The 18,048-nt window shown below is 35.7% G+C and overlaps 2 protein-coding genes across 2 annotated transcripts in view; one reads left to right on the top strand and one right to left on the bottom strand.

Annotated features, from left to right (window-relative positions):
• LOC123528520 (EF-hand calcium-binding domain-containing protein 12-like) overlaps positions 1 to 18,048 on the top strand; it is a 239,675-nt gene that overhangs the window by 31,087 nt on the left and 190,540 nt on the right. The gene's annotated exons all lie outside the window — the stretch shown is intronic.
• The window catches only part of LOC123528524 (mitochondrial inner membrane protease subunit 2-like), a 195,137-nt gene that overhangs the window by 3,341 nt on the left and 173,748 nt on the right, over positions 1 to 18,048 (bottom strand). The window contains exons 4-5 of the mRNA XM_053522054.1: positions 12,520 to 12,585; positions 413 to 515 (exon numbers count right to left, since the gene is read on the bottom strand). Coding sequence (XP_053378029.1) covers positions 413 to 515; positions 12,520 to 12,585 — 169 coding nt within the window. The remainder of the gene's footprint in view (positions 1 to 412; positions 516 to 12,519; positions 12,586 to 18,048) is intronic.

Here is an 18,048-nt window from a genome sequence, read left to right as displayed (position 1 = left end):
GTGCCAGGACCGTGGGGCTGGTAATGCCCTGTATCACTCATCTGATGACTGAGAGTTACATATACATTATAATTATGAGCTGTGTCATGAGAAAACCAACATAGTGGGTTTGTGACCAGCATGAATCCAGCCCAGCCTGCGCATCCGCGCAGTCTGGTCAGGATCCATGCTGTTCGCTTTCAGAGCCTATAGCAATTAGAGAAACTGTTAGCCAACAGCATGGATCCTCACAGACTGCGTGTATGCGCGTAGGCTGGTCTGGATCCATGCTGGTCGCAAACCCACTATGTTGGTTTTCTCATGGCACGGCTCAATATTATGTATTCACTCTAAACTTCCGCTTATTTCTGGCTGAAAAAACTACAATATTTTTTAAAGTTCAGAGAAATGAGAATTAAGGTAAACAACTCACTGGTCCATAGTTGTTGCTATCATGACTGTATTCAGAGTTGTCTCCCTCAACCCAAACATGGTTTACTGGCACCATGGTTCTAACATGTCTGTCTTTCTTTGATCTGTTTTAAAATGTAAAAAGCACATAATATATTTAATGGTTAACCCTCAAATAAACACTCACCTTTAAATAAATAAACGTCACATTAATAACATTGGCATACTAGTTGTGTATAATAAAATATAATTTGCAAAAATCTTCAAAGTTTTGTTTATTTCATTCTATTTAGAAAGTATATAACTGTTTGGAAAGGTCTTTTAAATCCCTGAATAGATCAAACAAAATTGAGAAGAGTTTATACAAAAATATGCCACTGAAGGGGATACAATTTCTTACCAGTTTGGGGTAATTTCATTTCTTGTGCATCTTAATATATTGTTTGCTTAAGGAAAAAGTATTTGTTTCAATTCTGTGACTTTTGGTATGGTTAAAAGGGATATAACACTCTGACTGTACAATGTCATAATATCAAAACTCATTGGTCCCCTAAAATTAGATAGATAGAGGTCACTCTAAGCTATAAACTTTGGTAACATATTGATGACGGGCAAGAAATTTGATTCCTTACAATGATCTAAATCTTTTTACCGCCAGAAGGACAATAATCTTTTGAATGATTTCACCTTTAGCCTGCTGGCGGCAAGTGATTTTGCCTTTGCAGCCACTGCAGACCACGGTCAGCATGCACGTCCATGCAGACTGATCATGATCTGCACTATTCACCATTCAGTCAGTATCTTTTTGGTAAGCACCCCTTTTAACAGTTAATGGTACTGTCCAAACTGAAAGATAGACCAGTTCATTTTAGAAATTTAGCAGGGTAAAGGTTACAGTTCCAGAAACAAAATATACAAATCTTTGAAGATTTTAGCAGATAAAATTTGCTAAAGCAACATACATCAAATTAAAACAGAATAACTGTATGACATAAACATCCAAGGTAAAAGTCATTAGGGTAAGGGCAAAACTCTTATCCACTTCATCTTCAAGCATAATGAAAGAAAAGAGAGCAGAAAACAACTACAATAATTGAGTCCAATTTTCCTAATCAATTTAAGTATTATTTAAATGTCCTATTTTCTCAATGAACAGGTGTATTTAAATCTCCCATTTTCCTAACAATTGGTATAATCAAAATGTCGCATTTTCCTAACCAGTAGATATTATTTAAATGTCCTAATTCCCAAACCAATAGGTATCATTTAGATGTCCCATTTTCCTAAACAAAAGGTATTGATTTAAAAGTCCCATTTTCCTAAGCAATAGATATTACTATTTAAATGTCCCATAAAGATTTCCTAAGCAACAGATTTTATTCAAATGTCCCATTTTCCTAAACAATAGATATTATTTAAATGTTCCATTTTCCTAACCAATAGGTATTATTTAAATGTCCCATTTTCCTAACCAATAGGTATTATTTAAATGTCCCATTTTCCAAACCAACATGTATTATTTAAATGTATGTACATACCATTTTTCCTAACCAACACGTATTTCTTAATGTCCCATTTTCCTAACCCACAGGTATTACTTAAATGTCCCATTTTCTTAATAAACACATATTATTTAAATGTCCCATTTTCCTAACCAACATGTATTAATCTAAATGTCCCATTTTCATAACCAAAAGGTATTTTTTAAATGTCCCATTTTCATAACCAACATGTATTTACTTAAATTTCCCATTTTCCTAACCAACATGTATGCTATTATTTAAATGCCCCATTTTCATAACCAACAGGTATTTCTAAAATGTTACATTTTCCTAACCAACATGTATTATTCAAATGTCCCATTTTCATAACCAACAGTAAAATTACTTAAATGTCCCATTTTCCTAACCAACATGTATTATTTCAGACAGTATGAGTATGATATTAAATTCAGGAATTTCTCCTGCTGAACTATAATGAGAGTGTTCTTATAGTGCACTTTTTACTTATAATCATAAATGGAAAATAAGTGTGATCTAAGTTTCCAAACTTGTAACATTAATCTGGAGGCAGGTCCCATTCAAACTGCTTTAGAGGACAATTTTGTTTTAAAATTTGGGAGCAAAACAATTTGCTGACCAAGATGATAGAATCATGCAAGAACTGCGATATTGCCAATTTCCCTAGAGTTTGCAAGTAATAGTCTTATTCAGGACTTGTTAAGTTCTATATTACATACTTTATTAAACACATCACAAAAATTCCCTCACTGTCACAGTATGTGACAAAAAAAACAGCTACACAATAAAGTTTTACAGCTGAAACCATTATTTTCATTAACTCCTGTCACAGAGCTAAATCCCTACCAATTATCGCCATGGTGATTGATGACATTTACAAAAAGCAAACTAATCTTCCCCCATCTTTGATATCCTTGCTCTCTGTCAGACTTCCACTTACCATGTGTCTTTCATTTCCTTAATGAAGCACTCTGAAGCAAAAGTTCTGGACAAAGAATTGAAAATGATAGCCATTAACGCCTTTTTTGCTGACCACAGCCGTCCATCAAGACAACTGTTGAATGCTACAGGATTGTAATTGTTATTCTTACATTTATCAGATACACTTCTGTGGTTTTTGTCATGAGGAAAGTTTTCTGCTTGAACAATTGACAGCAAGCAATCACTTATCCAACAAATTCCAGAAAAGGGTACACATAGACTGCCCTTCAATGGCAAAAACCTCATTCTTTTCCCATGCAATATTTCCAGACTTTCAAAACTCCCATTAGGGAATTATTGAAAGATTTAATCATGATTAATTTAATGTAATATACAAAACCTATCAAACTGGAAAAAGGTGAGTGATACTGTCACTGACTTTTTCAAGTGCCATGTCAAATTAAGTCATAGATATTCAAGGCCAGTGAAAATGAACATGCCATTACATTTGTCATGTGGTGACATTAGTGTTTAAAACTTTCAAATAATTTGTTTTAAAAATGTTTAAAAATGGATGTATATGTAAAAACTCGAACTTTGTCAATAATTTTAAAAGAACCAAAAGAATTTACACACTGTCATTATAAAAATGTTTTATTTCTTACTAAACATTGATAAGATCTTGCAGTGTCAAACTACCGGTAATTGCTATCATACGTCTGTTAATGATCTTATTGCATTTTATCATATAATCTTAGTATCTGTTTATGAGATAATAATCTTTTGACACGCAAGAACAGAGGTCCCTGGTCACGTGAAATCACGTGAAATCTTGCTGGATATCGCGGTATCCGAGATTTGTTGCTAGGGGACATGTAGGTTTCCTGCAATCTCATTGGTTAATTTTATTGTTGTCATGAACCTCATAAAAAGCCAATGATAACAGAACAGAAGAATTTTACCTACGAAATAAGAAGGACATATACTTCTGTGTTTCATGTCGAGATATCCGACAAGATAATTACAAAGTTTTAATTAATTTAATTGTGTTTATAGAAATTATTGTTATTATGTGGACATCCATAACTGAATAAAAGAAAAAACAGAATCTGGATTTTGCTAATTCCCTCAATTTAAGCGGACTTAAGGCAAACAAACAATTACCATACATAACCGCTTATAAGACGCATTTTTAGGAGTCATATTTCCAGTCCAAAGAGTGGGACGCGTCTTATAAGCGAGTTCTACAAGAAAATTAAAAGAAAATCTTGAAAAATCTTCAAATTATAGCTCAGTACATCTTTATTTCTGTCACTGCAAACCGCTACTTTCGTTTTTCGGCAGCCATTAGCATAGCGGTGATAAAATCTGTAATGGCACGTACCGTATTTCGGCCCGCTATAAAAATCGATACTAACTTATTTTACGATTCAAAAGTATATTTTTTTTTACAAATGTATTATTTTTCCTTTTAAAACACCAGAATGTATTGGCTTTAAATTAACTTGTAAATTGTAATGGACAGACATCCCAACTCTCCCGATTCGATCGGGTTTCTCCCGATTCTGGTTGTAAAACCCGATCACCCCGATCAGAAGTCCCAATCTCCCGATTGAAAAAAAAACAACATAAACACACAAAAATTATGAAATAATCCACTTCTTTGCGCCTATCTGATACTGTATCACTACTGACGAGTCTGTAAACAACAGCTTTCGGATATTTTCACACCTTATTCTACCCGTGCTGATTATTGTTTATTACACGATTTAACAAAGCCAGGTGTTGATTAATGTGTCACAATTGAAATTAAAATCCAGACATTAGATATCTAATTAAATTCAATCAAATTTAGATTATCAATTATACTGGCTTTACCTTTTTCTGTAACTTTTTGAAATCGAAAGTAGATGGTTGCCGAGTCAACCTGCTAGGTTTTAAAAAACATTTCTCTTAAAATCATTTTGATAAGAGGAAATGTCATGGTAAATTTTAATATCACTTACAATCAAATGCTGTTAAACTGTCTTTGCATCATAACAATTTGTCAAACACATTCTTTTAACTAGAGATTTAGGCAAATCTACGAAAGTGTAACAATACCCGGACATTCAATTTTGGATAACAGGATTTTGATCAATAAAAGTATTTGAGCCAGGGTTTTAAATACTGGTTGACAGGGATGAGAATGAAACAGTAAATTTTCTATTGCTTGAACTTTTATTCTTTTAGCTATATACATTTTGTTTTTACAGTTCTAAAAGCTGTACTGTTTGTCATGTAAAATTCACCTGGGGAGTCTTCTTTCCAACAAAAGAAATAAAAGTGCAGGTTTAATTCTCAGTGTTGTTTTGAATTTAGACATAGTGCTTAAAGTGCCATAACTATTTAATTTTGCACAGAAGACTTCATGTATTATTGTTCCAAAACATTAAAAATGCATGAATAATAGATATAGACAAGTGAATTTTTTTAAGACTAGTGATTTTATTAGGGCAAATAAGTTTATATTATCATTAGATTTGTTAAAAGCTTCGTTATCATGAACATTATTACCGCGGTATAAAATCTCCCACTTGAACACCTCAATCTCCCACTTTGGAAAGCAAAAACTCCCACTTGGCATTCAGAAAAAGTTGGGATGTCTGAATGGACAGTAACTGAACATAGAAATATTTTCACAGCCCGCAAACCAAAAACAATTAAAAGTTAGTTGGCCCCAATTACAGAGAACTGTTTTAGAGTGTTAAAACACACTCGTTATAAAATATTTGATGCTACAGATCAGCAAATAAACAGTTTTGTGATTGACACTGATTGATGTCAAACTTCGGTATCTTCAAAGAATGGCGAACGAAAATTATTTTGGACTAATCTTCTTGCCAAATGTAGAGATGCCTAGCTACTCGAAACTCGAACAATTGATTGGATAATATATCGAAGTGGGCATACCTGTATTTGACTGGCAGATGTCAAGCTGTGATTGACTGACACGTGTCATATTTGGAAGCCCCGCAATAAAATCGGCGATATTATTTCGGCCAATTGTAGACTTAATTTCGCTGTTTTCTAGTATTTTATTACGTATAAAATAGGATTTTAAAACATTCTGTTTAGTATTACGTTTTATAAAACAAGTCTGCAAACTCTTGAATAATCTTTTCTAGACGTATTTTCGCCGAATCTTGGTTATTTAAATGCATTTTATCACACATAAAAATACATTTTAAAAGACTTATTTTTATTTCTTCGAATAACATCGGCAAATATCGCCAAAATTTCGGCCGATTTGTACACCTAATTTCACCGTTTCCTAGAGGCTAAAATGTATTTTATTACATACAAAAATGGATTTACGTTTTAATAAACAAGTCTGCAAAATTCTGAATAATCTTGGTGAATAACGCCAAACTTTTCTAGACGTACCGGTATTTTCGTCGTATCTTGGTTATTCTTATGCATTTTATTATACATAAAAATATATTTTTAAAAATACCTTATTTTATTTCATTGTGCAACATTGGCAGATATCGTCAAAATTTCGGCTGTTTTGTAGACATAAGTTCTCCGTTTTTAATTCATTTCAATGTGTTTATCACAGAAAAATAATCGTATATAAGCTGATTATATATTTTAAAACTTAATGACTGAAGTTTACATTTTTTTTTTTGGCGATTTACCATTTTATTTTCTTCCAAAACACATCATGTTCGAAAACAAGAGGACCATGATGGTCCTGAATCGCTCACCTCTTCCCACATGACTCAGTTTTGAGTATGAAGTCGTTTTTTCTATTATTTGACATAGTGACCTAGTTTTTGAGCTCATGTGACCCAGTTTTGAACTTGACCTAGATATTATCAAGATAAAAATTCTGACCAATTTTCAAGAGGATCCATTGAAAAATATGGTCTCTAGAGAGGTCACAAGGTTTTTCTATTATTTGACCTATTGACCTAGTTTTCGAAGGTACGTGACCCTGTTTTGAATTTTATCTAGATATCATCAAGGTGAACATTCTCACTAATTTTCATGAAGATCTCATGAAAAATATGGCCTCTAGAGAGGTCACAAGGTTTTCCTATTTTTATACCTACTGGCCTAGTTTTTGACCGCATGTGACCCAGTTTCAAAACTTGACCTAGAGATCATCAAGATAAACATTCAGATCAATTTTCATAAAGATCCATTGAAAAATATGGCCTCTAGACAGGTCAAAAGATTTTTCTAATTTTAGACCTACTGACCTAGTTTTTGACCACAGTTGACCCAGTTTCAAACTTGACATAGATATCATCAAGATGAACATTCAGACCAACTTTCATACAGATCCCATGAAAAGTATGGCCTCTAGAGAGGTCACAAGTTTTTTTTATTATTTGACCTACTGACCTAGTTTTTTAAGGCACGTGACCCAGTTTCAAACTTGACCTAGATATCATCAAGGTGAACATTCTGGCCAATTTTTATGGAGATCCATTCACAAGTATGGCCTCTAGAGAGGTCACAAGGTTTTTCTATTTTTAGACCTACTGACCTAGTTTTTGACCGCACATGACCCTGTTTCTAACTTGACCTAGATATCATCAAGATGAACATTCAGACCAACTTTCATACAGATCCCATGAAAAATATGGCCTTTAGAGAGGTCACAAGGTTTTTCTATTATTGGACCTACTGACCTAGTTTTTGATGGCACGTGACCCTCTTTCGAAACTGACCTAGATATCATCAAGATGAACATTCAGACCAACTTTCATACAGATCCCATGAAAAATATGGCCTTTAGAGAGGTCACAAGGTTTTTCTATTATTTGACCTACTGACCTAGTTTTTGAGGGCACGTGACCCACTTTCGGATTTGACCTAGATATCATCAAGGTGAACATTCTGACCAATTTTCATGAAGATCTCATGAAATATATGGCCTCTAGAGAGGTCACAAGGTTTTTCTATTTTTAGACCTACTGACCTAGTTTTTGACCGCACGTGACCCAGTTTCGAACTAGATCTAGATATCATCAAGATGAACATTCAGACCAACTTTCATACATATCCCATGAAAAATGTGGCCTTTAGAGAGGTCACAAGGTTTTTCTATTATTTGACCTACTGACCTAGTTTTTGATGGCACATGACCCAGTTTCGAACTTGACCTAGATATCATCAAGATGAACGTTCTGACTAATTTTCATGAAGATCTTATGAAATATATGGCCTCTAGAGAGGTCACAAGGTTTTTCTATTTTTAGGCCTACTGACCAAGTTTTTGATGGCACGTGACCCAGTTTCGAACTTGACCTAGATATCATCAAGTTGAACATTCTGACCAATTTTCATGAAGATCTTGTGAAATATATGGCCTCTAGAGAGGTCACAAGGTTTTTCTATTTTTAGACCTACTGACCTAGTTTTTGAAGGCACGTGACCCAGTTTCGAACTTGACCTAGATATCATCAAGATGAACATTCTGACCAACTTTCATAAAGATCCCATGAAAAATGTGACCTCTAGAGTGGTCACAAGCAAAAGTTTACGGACGGACGCACGCACGGACGGACGGCGGACACCGCGCAATCACAAAAGCTCACCTTGTCACTTTGTGACAGGTGAGCTAAAAATGCATTTCTACAAATTTTTTACATTGTTGATATCAAAAAATGACCGGGTCTTATACGAGGGTTAGTGGAAAAGACCCCAGATTGCACGTCCAATTTCGGGATGCGTCTTATAAGCGAGTGCATCTTATAAGCGGTTATGTACAGTAAAAAACAAACAAAAAAAACTGACTTTGAGCTAAAATATTCCCCAAAGAAACTTTACGTAACACGCGCAGCGTTACACATTAACATTTAAAATATCCACAATAAAATTCCATAAAAGCAGTGAAAATGAAAAATATGAGGTATGTGCATCACTATGCAAGTGACATGTTACTAGTCAGGGCTCCGGAAATTTTGGTAACTCAATCGGTCCGAAACGAAAATCCTGACATCGGCGCTACCCCACCCACCGCATTCCCAATATTACATATTTTGTAAAACGTGATAGGGTAAAGAAATATGCATGTCATGCATTAAAACTGAGTTACCAGTCACCGCGCGTTACCATACAATGAAGACAGTTATTCAGTGTTATGTGTGATCGTTACTTTGTTTAAATTTCGATGTTTTTCCGAGATAATACGAGGCACTGACACCGTGTGCGTAACTAGTCTAAAAGCCAACGCACGTGACTTCGATACCGTATACACGGCAGATACTTTGTGATGTTTCCTCATTCTTTGACTGAATTCTATAAAATACAATGCGTCAAAGTGAGTTACACGACACATGTTCTCTGCTAAACAGCCTCAGTATTTAAAGAATACTCTGCCGCGGACCGAATGTGTACGTTATTTGAACGCTGAGATCGAATTTCCCGCATGTATAGTACCAAAACGTCACGCGGGTTGACCACGGATATTTCTTTTCACTTACGTTGTACTTCAATAAGCAACTACATTTTATAAAGTTATATTTTCTCTTCTGATGTAAACAAAATTTCATTTTGAAACGTTTTTTAAAAGACCGATTTGATAAACAGTGCCACTCCAGTTTTCTTTATCATTCGTGGTTGCCCGTCCATTTTTTTCTTTTTTGTACAGTCGGGTTGCAAAGACGATTTTCTGCATTTGTTTCAACTGGAGCCCCAACAAATGAATCATGTAATTTTTTCAAATCAAGTAATTATAAAAATTATTTTTATCGGTTTTCCGTGTGATGTCTCATTAAATCAAAGACCTATAATGTACAATTATAGCTCTTTGATTAAATGCAGCGACCATTTGTTTGTTACCGTGATCAAACATAGCCTTTTGAAATAAACCATTCCTCGGATTCTAAATAAAAGAAGTGGATCCCCGTCGAAATGATTTGGATCCAGTCAGAAACGTTAGGAAACCAGTCAAAAATGTTTAATACACCGCAGTCGGCTGTCTGCAAACATTAAAGGATGTGCCGCGCGAGCACTGATTGCGTCACGCGCTAATTACGGACCGATTATCAAAGTGACAATCAGACCGATTGACACGTTTATTGATTATCTGAAGGTGCGACCAACAATTTCCTACTTGGCAGGTGACCGTGTATTGAGATATCAGACCGAAATTTATACTTTTCTCCATTTTTACGGGACCGATTTTTTTCGTTTTTTCACTTCACAAATCGGTCTGAAAAGTCAAAAATCGGTCCAAAACCGACAAACTGGCAAATTTCCGAAGCCCTGTTACTAGTCTATGTAAATTTTCACAAGCTGAAATATTTCCTACAAAATTTCGTAACTCTGTATCATATATTCAGGAGATCAGTGTGACACAAACTTTTAGGCCCTTAATTCATATTTCTGTTCTGACCAAGTCATAAGCCAAAATTTTGTTCTGGCTCAGAGTAAAATGCCAAACAAACTCACAGCTGTACAACTAACAATCCTATAATGTTTTATGACTCTACATATATGCAACTCAAAAATTATGCTCTTTAGGCATAATTTTCACTGTTAATGGCCATAGCTGTGGTCTTACCTAGTGAAATCCCAAACAAAACTCCAGATGCACAACTTCACAAGTTGAGTAGCTATCCTATGATGATTGATCACTAAGGTCAAATAATTTTGAGATATGACAGTAACAGACAGAGTAATTAAAGGGATGCAAAAAGAAACTAGAAAATGCATTTGTAGAAAAGCCCATGTCTCCCATAATGCATAGTAGTAATAGGCAAGAAGTCAATAGGGAACAGGAGCAAAAGTCAAAAAGACACTAATGGTTGGCTGCAATAGGGATTATCTACTTGGCATGTCTAATTATCCCATAAAGTTTCAACATTCTGGGCTTGGTTGTTCTCACATTATGGATTGGAAACAGTTTTCCATGCTCTGGCCCCTGTGACCTTGACCTCTGATGGAGTGACCCCAAAATCAATAGGGGTCATCTACTCTGCATATCCAATCATCCTATGAAGTTTCAACATTCCGGGTCAAGTGGGTCTCAAGTTATTGATGGGAAAGAATTTTCCATGTTCAGGCCCCTGTGACTTTAACCTTTGCTCAAGTGATCACAAATGCTCAAGTGACCATAAAAATGATAAAGGTAATCAATTCTGTTAGTCCTATCATTCAATGAAGTTTGAAGGTTCTGGGTTAAATGGTTCTCAATTTACTGATCAGAACTTGTTTTCCATGTTCTGGTTCCTGTGACATTGACCTTTGATCAAATGATCCAAAAATCAATAGCAGTCATCTGCTCTACATGTCCAATAATCCTATAAAGTTTCAACATTCTGGGTCAAGTGGTTCTCAAGTTATTGATTAGAAATGGTTTTCCATTTCAGGCCCCTGTGACCTTCACCTTTGATCTAGTAAAAGGTCATCTACTCTGTAATCTCTATCACTCTATGAAGTTTGAAGGTTCTAGGTCAAATGGTTCTCCAGTTATTGATCGAAAATGAAGTGTGAAAAACAGATATGGCCCCTTTGACCTTAATCTTTGATGGAGTAACTTCAAAAACATTATCATGGGTCATCTACTCTGTATGTCCTATCACCCTATGAAATTTGAAGGCTCTAGGTCAAATGGTTCTCAGGTTAATGATTGGAAATGGATGTCCATGTTCTGGCCCCAGTGACCTTCACCTTTAATAGAGTGACGCTAAAATAATATAGGTCATCGACTCTGCATGTCCAGTTATCCTATCAAGTTTCAACTTTCTGGGTCAACTGGTTCTCATGTTATTGATTGAAAATGGTTTTCAATGTTCAGGCCCCTGTGACCTTTAACAGAGTAACCCCAAAATTAATAGAGGTCCTCCATTTTGCATGTCCAATCATCCTATAAAGTTTCAACATTCTGGGTAAAGTGGTTCTCAAGTTATTAAGTGGAAATGGTTTTCCATGTTCAGGCCCCTGTGACCTTGACCTTTGATGGAGTGACCCAAAAACAAAGGGGTTGTCTACTCTATAAGCCAGTGCCACCCTAGTTTGAAGGTTCTAGGTCAAATGGTTCTCCAGTTATTGATCGAAAATGAAGTGTGACAGACCGACGGACAGGGCAAAACCAAGAGACATAATTCATTCTATAATTAACCCGCCGCTTAGCTCACTAGGTAAGAGCGTTGCTGTACGGACCGCGGGGTCGTGAGTTCGATCCTTGGGCGAGGCTTATGTTCTCCGTGACTATTTGATAAACGGCATTGTGTCTGAAATCATTAGTCCTCCACCTCTGATTCATGTGGGGAAGTTGGCAGTTACTTGTGGAGAACTGGTTTGTACTGGTACCGAATCCAGGAACACTGGTTATGTTAACTGCCCACCCTTACATGACTGAAATACTGTTGAAAAACGGTGTTAAACCCAAAACAAACAAAACATTCTATAATTACATTAAGTTTTAACACAATTTCTCAATAAAATCACAAGCTAGGTCTAAGTATCTGCTTGCTAAACTGCAAGTATGGCAACAATATCACGTTAATCTGAACACAATGTGGCTGCCTAGAAAATTGCAGAGATCTTGTTTTTTCATTAACAGCACACCTGACCTTGACCCAGTAGTCTCAAATACAATCCCAAGCAAGGTCAATGTATAAGCTGCTATGCACAAAGTTTGGTCAGAAAATATCATTCTAAATTTATCCAAAAACCTCTAACTTACCTCACCGAGTCCCCCTGTAAACCAATGATTCTCTTCACTGCTAACTGCTTAGGATCATATGGAGTTCTGAAAAGAGAAATTCAAAAAAGTTACGACCAAACATGTATATTTCAGCCAACATTCCTTTCCTTCAATGAAGCTTTACACAGAAATTATACTTTGGGAAAACATTGCTTGCCTCAGAGAGATGGATTCTTGTGAGTATGACCCTTGCCCACCCCACTCAGCCAAGGGTGACATTGACCTTTAAGATAAAGATCTTATGTTTGCTCACGAGAATCTGTCTCACTGTGACAAGCATAAAGCATTTTCCAAATGTACTGCAAGACCTTGACCTTTAAGCTAGGGATCCAGAAGTTGTTCATGATAAATCACATTGCTATGGGGAACACTTGAGCCAAGTATTATTATAATCCCTTGATTGATGAGAACAATAAAATGAGTTGCGCCATGAGAAAACCAACATAGTGGCTTTGCAGTCTGGTCAGGATACATGCTGTTCGCTTTCAAAGCCATTATGTTGGTTTTCTTATGACATGGCTCAAATAACCTTTGACTTCCAAGTGTGTCCTGAACCTTTAATCTTGGGGTCTGGGTGTTGCACATGACTTGTGTTCTCGTTATTGGAACATTTGAGCCAAATCATATCAAAATCTCTCAAAAACTGGCAGAGTTACTGACTGGAAATGAAAGTCTTGACAGACTGACTGACTGACAAAATGATGAAAATGGACAATTCTAGTCATCAAAACAGGCCAAAGGACCAGTTGAGGTCTGATAACAAGTAAATTGGAATTACAGAATTGTTTTCACTAAACAGAAGAGCAACACTAAAAAACTGATCCATAAAACAGCTATGTTTCATTCAACAAAGCAAGAATAACTGGCATGCTAATGATGACATTTAATTAATTACAGTAGGCTGTTGTGGGACTTAATGACTAAAACACTTCCTCCTTCTATGTATCTAATTTGTAGAAGGCAATTAACAACCCTACAAAACAAGAAAAAAGCTTGCTTACATAATGGAAATTTTACATTATTTATCAGGCAATGATTGAAAAAAAACAACAACATTTCTTGCTACTTGTTTATCTAACATTGTCTTTCCATTATTTCTGCAGTTCATGAAAGTAAAATTGAAGAAAATTGACATTGGTCTGTGCTACAGATCAAGCACTCATACATATTTGAAAACCAGGACAATCTTTAACCTTTTTACACTGATGTACAGTGGCTGTTTAAGTATCATGTAGTCTACAAACAAACACAAAAAAAAAAGGAAATGGTTGGCAGTAAAACACTGATGTTGTGTACGCAAAGTTGTCAGGACTGTACTGTTAACAGATACCAAACAAACAGCCCAAATGGGCCAAAGAAGCTCACCTACGGAGGACTTTGGCCTCTTAACCTTATTTCTAACCAAGTTTGGTAAGCATTAATTCTACAGCTTATTAAATATAAAGCTTTTGTCTATCTTCTAATGTGATGGCTTCAAAATGCATTCTCATTAGAGCAAACTTGAAAATTGTCCAACAACAGGTGCCTCAGATCAACTTAGGTCTATTAAGTTCATGATAAGACATTTTTAAAAGTTGAGTACATATCTGTAAACCAGGTGAAAATAGGAGAATCTTTTTTCTGGCAACTCCTGAAAGAGACCAAGCCCAACTATTTGAACAAATCTGAGAGAAGGCCATACAAAATTGATGCAGATCAAGTTTGGTAAAGATCTATGGATTCATTCATGAGGAGTTATTTAAAGGTTTTGTTTTTATTCTAAGCAGTAGTGGTTCCTAAAAGGAGCAAAGTGAAACCTTTAAAAATATTTAAAAGTGGACCTTATAAGGATGCTACAGACCAAGTTTAGTGATGATCCTAAGAATGTAAAAGTTGTTTAAAAGTGTTTCTATTTTCAGTTATAGTGGCACCTAAATGGAGCCCAGCAGAAGAATTGAACAATTCTGAGGGGACCGTACAAGGATTTGAAATTATCCATCAAGTGGTTCATAGGAAGAATATAGGGATAATACACGTTTTTTTGTGTATTAACGTCTGCAGAAGCCCGCGGGATTGTTTGTGACCGAGACCGAAGGTTGAGGTCACAAACATATCCCAAGGGCTTCTGCAGGTGTTAATACACAAAACAAACGTGTATTGTCGCTATTCTTGCATAAAAAACATTACACGACGACTAAATGCATTGTTTTTATATATGATGACTTGACGATTCCGTTACATTTTTTATTTACCATTCTTGTTGTTCTTGGAAACGGTAAACATGTTTTAAATATCCATAACCGGGGCACACATAACAACAACACTACTAAAAGCGTGATTTGAAGGTTTTTGAGCATCTTATTTTTATTTTTAGTTATTACAAACATTACATTACACATAATTTTGCATATAACTTAAAAATTTGATAAACAGGAACACAATTGTTTTAAGAGTAACAACCTTACATTCGAATTATTTTGAGTACGAACAAACAGAGTACGGATGAGTACGAAGCTAGTGACTAGCTTTCGAGGTTTATTATATGAATTCTGCAAACAATCAGGTAAAAACAAACCGACTGATACTAACAAAAATCATTAATATAATACCTAAAAACGGGCAATAGCACAAGTTACACGCGATACTTATTTATTCACAGTTATTTACAATAACTGAACAAACGCTTTGTAAAGGGAGTAAACTCTAAGAGAAGCTAGTGTGTACATTGATGGGGGCAGTACGTTTGGGGTTGGAAACTGATATATCTAAACATACTATGGATTGCATGTTATCTATAGAAGAAACAAGATGCAGATGCCAAATATCAGTCTGCGAAGAAATACATATATACGTCCCTGGCAAAGCATTTCAAAAATAAAAATCATGTATTAACAGCACGTGAATTGCCTTGTTTGCACACGATTTTTCTCCCGTTTAAACATGAGCGGATCCAGTGAAAAAAGTAGTTTTTATGCAAGAATTCATTAAAATAACTTCCATTTTCAGCTGTGGCAGTCCCTAAAAGGGGCCAAAAAGAACCATTTATATGAATTTGAAAGAGAACCTTATATGAATTTGAAAGAGGACCTTACAAGGCTGCTCAACATTAATTTCAGAGCAGATATCTATGTAAATATATTCAACAGGACAATTGAAGCAGGACGATGGATAATGGACCTTCCGCCTAACTAACAGCCTATCCTGATCAAAGTTCTGTTGAGCTAATAAAATACAAATCTGTACTGGAAACTGGCCTAAAACATTGTGCCTTTTCAATAATTTTGTATCTAGCACCAACATGTGAAGCTATGTGAAGTGTGCCAGCTGCCGCACAATGCCGCACAAAGGCAAACACAAGTCGATAGTACAGGTCACTGAGTGACATTATTTGATACTGCAATATGATATGATAAAATATATAGTCTACCATTCAAAATATATTTTTGTTGAGTGCAATGGAACAACTTTAATGAAGATCAGGCGGTTAATTACATTTTAACTTTGGCAACCCCTTTCAGCAGTGGAGCAGTGCCATTTGAATGGAAATGCACCCATGTAAGGATGCTGTAATAGACCAAAGTTAGTGAGAATACATAAACCTCAACATAAGAAGCTTTCCCATATTAATCACTGAAAAGAAACTATTCAAATAAGAGGGCCAAGATGGTCCTAGGTCGCTCACCTGAGAAACACACCATAACAGTGTAAAACTGTTTGACTTAGTGATTTCATGGAGACAAATATTTTGACCAACTTCCATTAAGATTGGGCCAAATATGTGGCCACTTGAGTGTAAACAAGTATTTTCTTTGATTTGACCTAATGACCTAGTTTTTACCCCACTTGACCCAGATTCGTGCTTGTCCAAGATTCCATAACATTCTGACAAAGTTTCGGGAAGATTGGAGCTAAAAAGTGGCCTCTAGAGTGTATACAAGCTTTTCCTTGATTTAACCTAGTGACTTAGTTTTTGGTGCCATGTGACCCAGATTCAAAATCATCCAATACTTTATGATAAACTAGAAATGTGTCATGTTGGCCCCGCAACATGAGAAAAGTCACAGGCATGGTACTACTCACAAACTAAAAGAAGGACCCTTGGCCTTATTTATTTACAAAAAAATATTGTAGGAAATCCAGAAAATTTAGTAATCTGTATATGTAGTGAAAATTGACTATGTTCAACCAAGGACTGTGACCTTGACCTTTGAGCTAGTGAAATGGTTTTTGCGCAGGACACATCATCTATCCATGTGTATCAATTGTGTCACATTATTATGAAATCGGACCATTCATGTCAAAGTTATGACCCGGACACAAAGACCACTTATGTAGTGAAAATTGGCTAAGTTCAACCAAGGATTGTGACCACGCTTTCCCGAAAACACAAACACACACACAAACAAACAAACACACACGGACAGGGGTAACACTATATGGCGGGGGCATAAAAACATTCTGACCAAGTTTTATGAAGATCGAAAAATAAATGTGGCCCCCTACAGTGTAAACAAGCTTATTCTTTAAATTGACTTGGTGACCTAGTTTTAACCCCATGTGACCCAGATAAAAATTCATCTGAGATTTCATGCAGACAAACATTCTTACAAAGTTTCATGCACTTCACTTGAAAAATGCAACCCCTATTGCATACACAAGGTTTTTTTTTTTTATTTCAACAGGTGACCTAGTTTCTGACCCCAGATGACCCAGATTCGAAACTGGGCTTAAAGATCATTCAGATCATCAAGATAAACATTTTGACCAAATTTCATGAAGATATGGTCATAAACATGGCCTCTAGAGTGTTAACAAGCTTTTCCTTTGATCTGACTGGATGACCTAGTTTTTGATCCAACAAGACCCAGATTCAGAACTGAGGCTCACTTGGAAGATTGGGCATGCCTAATAGTGTTGCCTCAATAAGTAAAGTCATTATTATTATTATTATTATATTCAAACTTGACCTAGAGGTCATCAAGACAATTATTATTATTATTATTATATTCAAACTTGACCTAGAGGTCATCAAGACAATTGTCTTGATGACCTCTAGGTCAAGTTTGAATATAATAATAATAATAATAATAATAATAATAATAATAAACACTCTGACCAATTCTCATGAGTTTCAAGCTTAAACTGTGGAATCTGAAGTGTTAAGATTTTCCTTTGATCTCGCCTAGCGACCTAGTTTTTGACCCCACATGACCCTGTTGGCCTTAAGAGTGTTCACAAGCTTTTCCTTTGATTTGACTAGGTGACCTAGTTTTTTACCCCACATGAGCCAGATTCAAACTGGACCTAGACGTCATCAAGACAAATATTCTGATCAATTCTCATGAGTTTAAAACTTAAATTGTGGTCTCTAGAGTGTTAACAAGATTTCCTTTTGATCTGGCCTACTGACCTAGATTCTGACCCCACATGACCCAGTTTCCAACTTGACCTAGAAATCGATTAGAACATGTCAGATGGTTGCTCCCCTTTACACGTATAATCAGCACGAAAATATATATTGGATCCTAT

The sequence above is a fragment of the Mercenaria mercenaria genome, chromosome 13 (genome assembly GCF_021730395.1).
Source record: "Mercenaria mercenaria strain notata chromosome 13, MADL_Memer_1, whole genome shotgun sequence".
Taxonomy (NCBI): Eukaryota; Metazoa; Mollusca; class Bivalvia; order Venerida; family Veneridae; genus Mercenaria; species Mercenaria mercenaria.
Note: the sequence above shows the minus strand (reverse complement) of the source record. Positions and strands in the feature narration are given on the sequence as shown.